Source organism: Cornus florida, unplaced genomic scaffold (assembly GCF_030987335.1).
Source record: "Cornus florida cultivar Cherokee Brave unplaced genomic scaffold, ASM3098733v1 CherokeeBrave_3.0.0_Hap2_Chr03, whole genome shotgun sequence".
Taxonomy (NCBI): Eukaryota; Viridiplantae; Streptophyta; class Magnoliopsida; order Cornales; family Cornaceae; genus Cornus; species Cornus florida.
Window position 1 is genome coordinate 21386491 of NW_026775573.1, and position 9619 is coordinate 21396109.

Sequence of the window (9619 nt, forward strand, 5' to 3'; positions counted from 1 at the left end):
TTCACTATTTAGTTCTTTATTATTATTATTTTTTCCCTGTGTGTGTGTATTTCCTTTCACTTTGGAGGAACAATGTAGATTAAAAAATAAAAAATAAAATAAAAACCATGGGAAATGATGGGCCCTTGTATTTTCTTCCTAAACGAAGAAGCTGCCTTCATGTCTGAGGAATCACTTCAACATTGATGTCCTGTAGAACTCCCATCATAAATTGATAACAGGATATTTAACTGCACACGTGTTTCTGAAATATCGAGACACTGAAGCATGAAAATTAATAAAAAGGAAATTACTTCTGAGAAAGCTTTTATTCAAGACCTAAAGATGTATGATCATTTAGATTGATCAATATTTTACAAGAACTAAAATTCGGAAAACATATAAGAAACTATTCAGACTGAAGAAATCGGAAGCTTTAAAGCTGTAAGGATACCAACGGCCAGTGGCCTATTGGTATCAGCCTTTACCCTCCAAAGGGAGGTCAGGGGTTCAAGTTTCAAAAGAGACAAGTGTGTGAGTACAAACTAGGAACAAAAAAAAAAGCTGTAAAGATTGTCTACTAAATTCTACCACAAAGGTAAACCAAATATGATTTTGATGCTGACACATGTCTTCGTTGTCTGTTTCAGGATGCAGTAGCTCTATATGATGGAAGGCTGAGAAAGTGTTCACGGGAGACTGGAATGTACTTGACAACCCAACCAATCGGCCATGACAACACACCAATTCCAATGCATGCACCCCACTGGCCCCAATTCGGCCTTTCAGTATTAGCAAACCTCTTTAGAAGCTCCACCATAACCACTTGAAGAACTACTGTCATCCCAATGATCCCTTGAAACAGTTTGTTCTTCAGTATCCCTTTAAATATGTTCTTCCTCTCCAGCTTCCGTGCATTAAACTCATTAAAAACTTGGCAGAGAACAAAACTATTGAAAATGAAGGTGTCCTTGACTTTCTCGTTCACATGAAAGATAGATCTTCCTTTGAACTCCAAGATCAGCAAAATGGTGACTTGATACAAAGCCTGAGCAATTAAATTCCTCCACATGACTCTTGTTATGAGCGGTTCAGTTCGACCGACAGGTGGCTTTTCCATTAGATCATTAGTGGGTTGCTCAGTGGCCAAGGCTAAAGCCCCCAAAGTATCCATTATGAGATTCACCCACAACAGCTGGACTGCTGTAAGTGGGACTTCACCAGATGATAGTGCAGCAACAAAGTTGATGACTAGGGCAGCGACATTGACTGTGAGTTGAAATTGGATGAACTTTTGAATGTTGTTGTACACACACCTGCCCCACCTCAGAACTGTCACCAAAGATGAGAAATTATCATCCAAGATGACTATATCTGAGCTCTCTTTTGCCACTTCTGTGCCTTGGATCCCCATGGAGAGCCCAATATCTGCTTCTTTGAGTGCCATTGCATCGTTGTTTCCATCGCCCATGACTGCTACCACGTGGCCTTTCTGCTTCAAACATTGCGCCATCAGAAGTTTGTCAAATGGGGATGATCTGGCCATTACACGGATAGACTCAACCTTTAACATTCTGTCTTCCTGTGAGTAATTTCTGAACGTTACACCTTCTACTACTACATCATTTGAATCTTCAAAGGGTTTGAGAATTCCACATTCAATAGCTATAGCTTTTGCAGTGAAAATATTGTCACCAGTGATCATTTTTATGTCAACTCCAGCATTCCTGCATGACTGTACTGCTGCTCTAACACCTGGCCGACATGGATCCTTCAAACCCACAAGCCCTAATAATGTCAGTCCGCTTTCTTCGAGCTTTCCATTGCCTTGTAAACTTTCTCCTGCGACTTTTTTGCATGCAAAGGTGATGCATCGCAGGCTTTTAGCTGCCATATCTTTAATAATTGTTTCAAACTGCGCTCTCTCTGAATCATCCATTGCTGCGATCATCCCGCTTTTCACGTAATAATTTGAGCACATTGACAGAATCATCTCTGCAGCTCCCTTCCAGTGCGTATGCACTGTCTTCCCACCTTTTCTCCTCACCAGAACCCCACTTTGTTTCTTCTCCGAATTGAAAGTTTCTACGTGGAGAATTTCATTAACTTGCTTTAGTTCATCAAGATCCATGTTCAAATGAAACACGGCCCAAGAGAGACTGGCTGACTCAGTTGGACTACCAGAAATTTCAGGAGCTGATGTAGATACTGGTCTATAAACTTCTCCTGTTGTATTTAAACTAATACCTTCTTGGAGCAATTCAAGAAAATTAGGAGCAAATTCTGATGATGTGCTGTCCTTCAGTTCCTCTTTTCCCAGCCAAAACTCAGTGACCTTCATCTGGTTTAATGTTAGTGTGCCTGTTTTGTCTGTGCAGATTGTTGTAGCTGAACCCATTGTCTCACAGGCAGAGAGTTGCCTGACCATGGCATTGTCAGCCATCATTTTCTTCATCGAATAAGCAAGAGTCAGAGTAACAGCCAAAGGCAGACCCTCGGGGATTGCCACCACAACTATTGTAACTGCTACAGCAATGATATGCACCATGGCATTCATGATCTCATCAGCTTTGGTCTTGCTGCCGTTGAATTCCCGGTGCCCGCTATGGTCTTTAGTGTGTCCTGTGAAGTAACGAATCATCAAAACCGTGAGAACGAGAAAAGCCACCAACAAACCAATCTTTCCAATATAAGAAGTCAACTTGTTGAGGCGGGCTTGCAGCGGTGTCTGCTCGTCCAAGTCACGGCTTATGGAGCTCATCATCTGGCCCCATGCCGTGTTCATGCCTACTGCTGTGACAACCATGTGGCCATAGCCATCCGTCACCTTCGTACCAGAAAGCAGAAACGGATTTGTGGGCTCATTGACTTCAACATGGTCGCTTTCACCTGTCATGCTAGATTCATCCACCTTCAACGAGTGGCCATCCAAGAACAATCCATCTGCAGGAATCTGATCACCAATATTCAAGCACACTATGTCGCCCACTACAACCTCAAAGATTGATATGGGTTGTCGCCGCCCATCTCTCACTACTTCCACTTTTATGTCGCTGCTCTTCTCTGACAGTTTCTCAAACTGTCTGCTCTGCTTGAAGTTACTTATAGCAGAGACTGCAACAACTAACACAACAGCAACAATGATGCTGCCTCCGTCATACCACCCACCCCTGATACCATGCTGCTTAATCCCAAAGCCAAGAGAAAAAACTGCACATACCAGGAGTATGATAATTGTTGTGTCTTTGAATGCTTCAAGCACGAAACTGATAAAGCTTTTTGTAGGAGGCTTCTCATATGTGTTGGAGCCGAAAATGTCAATTCTGTGCTTGGTATCAACAATGTTGCTGCCACTGATACCAAACTTCTCATCGGTTTCAAGAAGGGCCGCAACTTGTTTCACCCCTCCATATTGTTGGAGAACATCAAAGTCTCTCTCTTTAACCAGATCCGCGATTGCCTTCTGGTCAATGGCAAGAAAGGGTATGTGATCATCGTCATTGTCATCATCATTTGTGGGTTGAATGTCGATTATAACTAATGGTGGGCTATGAATGACACTGGTGAGAAATTGGGTGTTGTTGAAACCCTTCTTGGACAAAGCAACTATGAAATATATCGCTCTGAAAGCCAATTTTAATCGTTTGTGGGGTCTGACAATGGAACAATCTGTGTTCTTGAACATGATTGTATGATGGTGTTGAGAAGAGTTATGAGGGGCATGAATGATGATGAAGAATAAGAGCAAGATTTGGAAGAAAGGCTGAATATAGAGGAAGAGAGTGTTTGAAATATTTTATGTTATGCAACACAGAGTGTTATTCTCTGCTTAAATAGAATTTTTAAAACGCTGAAATTGTTATGAAATTTCATTGTAGCTTCATGTGCGTTGCATGTACGTTTCTAAGAATTAGGGTTTTACCAAGTTGTTCATCATCCAAGAAAGCGCCCAGCAAGTTGTTGTTGACTCAGGTCGTTCGCTTCAAACAAAATGAATTATGAAATTCCACAGGCTTTTTTTTCTCTTGCCCATTGAATACGTCGTTTGACTACCAAAGGACTACGAAAATTTTAGGAAGGATGATATAATTTTTTACACTTATTATTTATTTATTTATTTATTTTCAGAAATTAAAAAAACTAGAAAAATGAAAAAAGAGATTTCTTTGTAACTTTCAAGTAAATGTGGCAGTTAGTTAAATAAGAAATTAGAGAGGGTGTGAAGGCAAGTCTTGAGAATGTCACTTAGGGTTCATGCTAATGGTGGTATTTCATTTTAAGAACGTCACTATATTTTTTTTCTTTCTTTCCATTTTTTTCTTTCTTTCCAGAGTAACACGTAATGTCCTTGACAAAGACTTCATATGTTTTCTTTTTATATTTGATCAAATTTATAAATTTTATATTGACATTTATAACCTTTGTTCATATCATGATAACATTCTTGTCAATTATGTTGACCATTTAGTCATTATCGTGTTTCATGCAACCTACACATCTTGTCTTACGAGGAATAAAATTGAAAAACAAGAAAGTGAAGTCATTTCTCTTTTCATTCCAATTCTTTAAAATTTACAAAAGCAAAAGCGAAAGTGATACGAAATGTCTATTATCCATACATTTATACACACGAAAATGAAAACAATTTCTCAAAACCAAAGTGATTCTCTTACTTTATTTGATCCTTGTTTGATCTTCTCTTAGGCTTATTTTTTTTGTGATAGCATTCTTCAATCTAACGAAACCGAGTAAGCACCTATTCTTTGGACTCTTGATTGATGAGTGCAATGCAATGAAATCTACTTCAGACAAGCAAGAGTGGCATTACACTCCTTGTTGCAATGGTCGTCGGTGAACGTGAACATGAGGTTGAGGTAGTGGAGGGGTTAATCCAAGCTCTCCAACCCCTACCTAATCCACATTTAATATTTTGAACTCGAGTTTGAAAAGGGAAAACGAATATCAGGTCGATTCGGGTTATTCTTGAGTTGAGTTACTTGTATACATAAAAAAAAAATATTTAAAATCTATCAAGATGTACAACTGTCCGATTTGAGTTATTCGTATACATAAAAAAAATATTTAAAATATATCAAAATATACAACTGCCCAAAATCAGCTATCACCATCACCCAACCCAATGAACTGAAACTTTTATCTTGTTGATTATTCAACCCACACCATGCATCGATTGAGGCTTGAACTCCTAAATTCTCCTTTAAGATGTCAAGTTTATACCAGTTAGAGTATTGCTCATTTGATTCCACCCGCTTACATGCATAAGGCTTCGATGTACCTGTTTTTTAGTTTTTGAATTGCATTGTACTCTTGAGCCTGGTTTTGTTTTTGACGATGATTATCTTTTTTTTTGGGCCACTAATGTGGACATTCTTTCAATTATTCTTTTTTCTTTGTCCATCTTTGCTGGGCCATGGGAATGCCTCGTGTTTTTATTGTAATTATATTTTTGTTATAGTATTACACTATTTAATTACCGGGAAAAAAAAAAGTTTGAGAATTGGTAGTGAAACTCTTTACAAAAATAAATAAATAAATAAGTTTAGTTACTAGTAAATAATCTTTAAAGGCCATTAAAAAGTAACAATTTACTAATATTTAAAGATCATTAAACAAATGGTCGTCACAGTTGCATACCCTAAACAAAAACACTATTGTACCGGGAAAAAAAAAAGTTTGAGAATTGGTAGTGAAACTCTTTACAAAAATAAATAAATAAATAAGTTTAGTTACTAGTAAATAATCTTTAAAGGCCATTAAAAAGTAACAATTTACTAATATTTAAAGATCATTAAACAAATGGTCGTCACAGTTGCATACCCTAAACAAAAACACTATTGTACCTATATTTAAAGTTTCCTAAACAACTCGCTTTTTTTATTTTTATTTTTATTTTTTTTATTTTAATTGGTATTCACACACACTTGTCTCACTTGAACTCCTGATCTCCTTTTAGAAAGCGCTAGGTCACTAGCCCACAGCCACGGACATGTAAGGGGACCCCCTCTGGATATATATATATATATATATATATATATATTTTGTGTTATATACTTGAATTTTTTTTTTTTTTTTTTTAACCATGCCGCCCCGCCCCCCCAAAATTTTACAAATGCCTCCGCTAAATGAGTTCTCAAAATATTATTTTATCTCTTTCACAAATATATATAATATATCAGATAATATAATTTTAGTCTTTAGTCTTTTTTTTTTTTTTTTTTTGTTAAGAGGTAAGTTTTTAGTCTTTAGTCTTTGGTCTTCGACAGTTGTTATTAGAAAGTTGCTCCCTAGAAAAATGTTTTTGGATCCGTCACTGTTAGCCCGTTGTCACCCTTTTTAAATTTCCTAAACCAACTTTACCAAAAAAGACAAAAAAAAAAAAAAAAAATCTCTACAATCTTTCACTTTTAGCTTGCAAACTTCCACTTCACTTGAAATACTATTCATGGGCCCACATGCACACACTATTCTCACACAATTACCATACTATTTATCACTCAACCACTCGCCATTTTTTTCTCTCAATTCACATTTGTGGTGAGGACCCATTTGTTGTCCTACTACACGGACGATGGAGGCACAACAGAGTGGCAATTGCCCACTGAATTTTTATTTTTATTTTTATTTTTATTTTTAATTATATACCTACAAAAATTTTACTTTGCTCCCACCTAAAATTACAAAAAAAAAATTATACTAAATTGACTTTTCTCCATTCAAAACTTTTTGGATCCGTCTCTCTGCTAGTACATTAGGAGGCTTTCGATATGAGTCTCTCGTATTAAGCTTGAATGAAACACTTGTATGTTGAGTGCGCAATGGCTTTGAGAGTTAAAAGCTAAACATGAAAAAACAATTTCTCGATTGCTGAACTGCAATTCAAAAAATGTAGATTACAAAACTAAAGAATTCCTTTCGTCATAACTAAGTCTAAAATTAGATGGTATGTCTTTAATCGACTGAAACTGCCCTCACCTTCCAAACTGTAAAAGTAGATTTCTTTAATGTGTTCAGTATAAAACGGTAATGTCTAACAGGCAGAGTCTGTAAATTTGTATATATATAATTCGAGATAAACAACAAACAATGAAATATCCATACCGATTATTACAATTGGGAACTGTTTGCACAATTTTTGGCTCTTGAGAAGTGCGGGCGTGCTAGAGTCCTTGACCCGAACTCAGGGTATGAGCCGAACCATATTTCCCATGTTAGATTAGTCCTAAAAATTGGTTAGGCGACTCCGAGGAGGCGGGGAAAAGACCTCCTACTGGGTTAGCGTTGCCTTGGTAACAAGGACTTAAATTTTTCTCAAATGGTTGATGAAGATGATGCGAAGAGTAAAATGAAGGAGAAAATAATGGTGGCAAATTGAATGAATACATCTTGTTGTTAAAACAAAGTGATATTTCATTAGTATGTAACGAAAATACAAAGTACAAACTAGAATGTAACAGAAACTAAAGCATGGGAAATAAAAGTGGAAACATTGATAATCAACTAATATTAAAGAGTAAGACAACAACTACGATAAGTTTACATGAAAGCTGATAAACTAAATAGAAGATGAGTTATAAAACTACACTATGAACTATTGTTAGGAGAAAATAAAAAAGGCCAATGGCCTAAAGGAGAGGAGATAAGAAAGAGAAGCATAATGTTGGTTTTTGGGATCCCCTTGCTTATAGCCTTGGTTGGATATTTATAGTGAATTTCTCTTCAACGCACCAACCATGTTACCATTGCTTGATGTGTGCCACATCATCACCTTGCTCATTCTTCACCCTTAGATAAGGAAACTATGAAAGTGTGTTGCCCAAGATTTTAGACTTTCCTTACATTGCATACTAACATTGGTCAAACTAAAAACTCACTTTTTAACTTTACCCAATTCTTGTAATATCATCATTTGATAGCTATGTAACATATGGGTGTTTCAAGATGACAAGGTCACCTTTTCATTGTTGTTGGCCCAAAAATGCTAAAGATAATATGTATATGAATGTGGGTCAAATTCCGGTGTTAACAGGAACCAAACCCACCTCTTTTTGTTGTGTCAAACACTGTCAAGGCTCTCTCTATCTCCCTCACAAATTTCATAAATCACCTACCCTCACTCAACGGAGAAAAAAATAAAAAATACAAACCAAAAATGATCGAAGAAAAACAATATTGAAGAATCGCATAATTTTTTATGAATGAAATAAATGTTACTCCTTTCGTCTCATAAAAAGTGTCACTTTTAGGGAACCGTGACTCTCACAAATTGAACTGATACGATTCCCGAAACATGACACTATTGTCAGGACGGAGGTAATATAATTTACACTGCAGTTTACTTAACCAATCTAACGAGTTGATGGTGAAGCACAGTTTAGTAATGGCAATCAACCAAAGGTTGATTTCTTTGATCTTTCAGTATGCTAGGTATTAGCATCCGATCGGACTTGTTCCTTCCTTTGATATATATATATATATATATATATATATATATATATATAGGCAGAAAAAGAAAACTCTAAATTACACAAATTATAAGATAATAAATTGAACACTAGAATAAATAAATATTTTTCCTGAATGAAATAATATAAACTTCAATATTAGTCTCATGATCCAACAAGTTGCTTTGATTTACATTCTCCACACACTCTTGAAGTTTCTGGTGAAACCAGGAAACCATACATCATTCCATGTGCTAATTTGCTGTCCATTGCCTTCACTGCAAAATCTATAGCTATTGAATGTGGTATTCTCAAACCCTATGAAGATTCAAATTATGCAGTAGCAGAAGGTGTAACGATCAGAAATTACTCACAAGAAAGAGGGAATGTTAAAGGTTGAGTACGTCTATCCGTGTAATGGCCAGATCATCCCCGTTTGACAAGCTTCTGAAGGTGCAATGTTTGAAGAAGGCGGCCAAGTTTCCAACGATGCACCTACACTGAAAGAAGCAGATATTGGGCTCTCCATGGGGATCCAAGGCACAGAAGTGGCAAAAGAGAGCTCAGATATAGTCATCTTGGATGATAATTTCTCCTCTTTGGTGACAGTTCTGAGGTGGGGCACAACATTCAAAAGTTTCATGTGAACGAGAAGGTCAAGGACACGCTGATCAATTTCAATAGTTTTGTTCTCTGCCAAGTTTTTAGTGAGTTTAATGCAAGGAAGCTGGAGAAGAAGAACATATTTAAGGGGATACGGAAGAACAAACTGTTTCTAGGGATCGTTGGGATGACAGTAGTTCTTTTAAAGAGGTTTGCTAATACTGAAAAGCTGAAATGGGATCAATGGCGTGCATGCATTGGAACATATAGAGCTTCTGCATCCTGAAACAGACAACCACAATCAGGTGTTGCAAACATGTTTTTGATATATATATATCTATATATATATATATTGAAATATCGAGACACCTGAAACAAGATAATTAAGAAAAAGGAAATTATTACTCAGAGAAAGCTTGTGTGCTTTTGTGATTATGATGTTTGTCTTCAACTTCAACATTCCCTAACTTTAGCCTTGAATCAAGGCATTGTGGTAGTGGGTGGGCAATAACAAATGCAAAGTGAACCAAGCCACCGAAAGTAATCAGCACTAGCTAGCACTGATTGTGGCCATA

The 9619-nt window shown here is 36.8% G+C and overlaps 1 protein-coding gene across 1 annotated transcript; it reads right to left on the reverse strand.

Moving 5' to 3' along the window:
- Positions 1–274: 274 nt before the first annotated feature.
- LOC132299883 (putative calcium-transporting ATPase 13, plasma membrane-type) lies at positions 275–3851 on the reverse strand. The gene has a single exon (XM_059796756.1). It carries the CDS (start codon positions 3662–3664, stop codon positions 626–628), a length of 3039 nt encoding a protein of 1012 aa, XP_059652739.1. The 5' UTR covers positions 3665–3851; the 3' UTR covers positions 275–625.
- Between the last annotated feature and the right edge of the window lie 5768 nt (positions 3852–9619).

Coding starts and splice junctions, on each gene's coding strand:
- LOC132299883 (XM_059796756.1), bottom strand. CDS start 3,664: ATGTTCAAGAACACAGATTGTTCCATTGTCAGACCCCACAAACGATTA.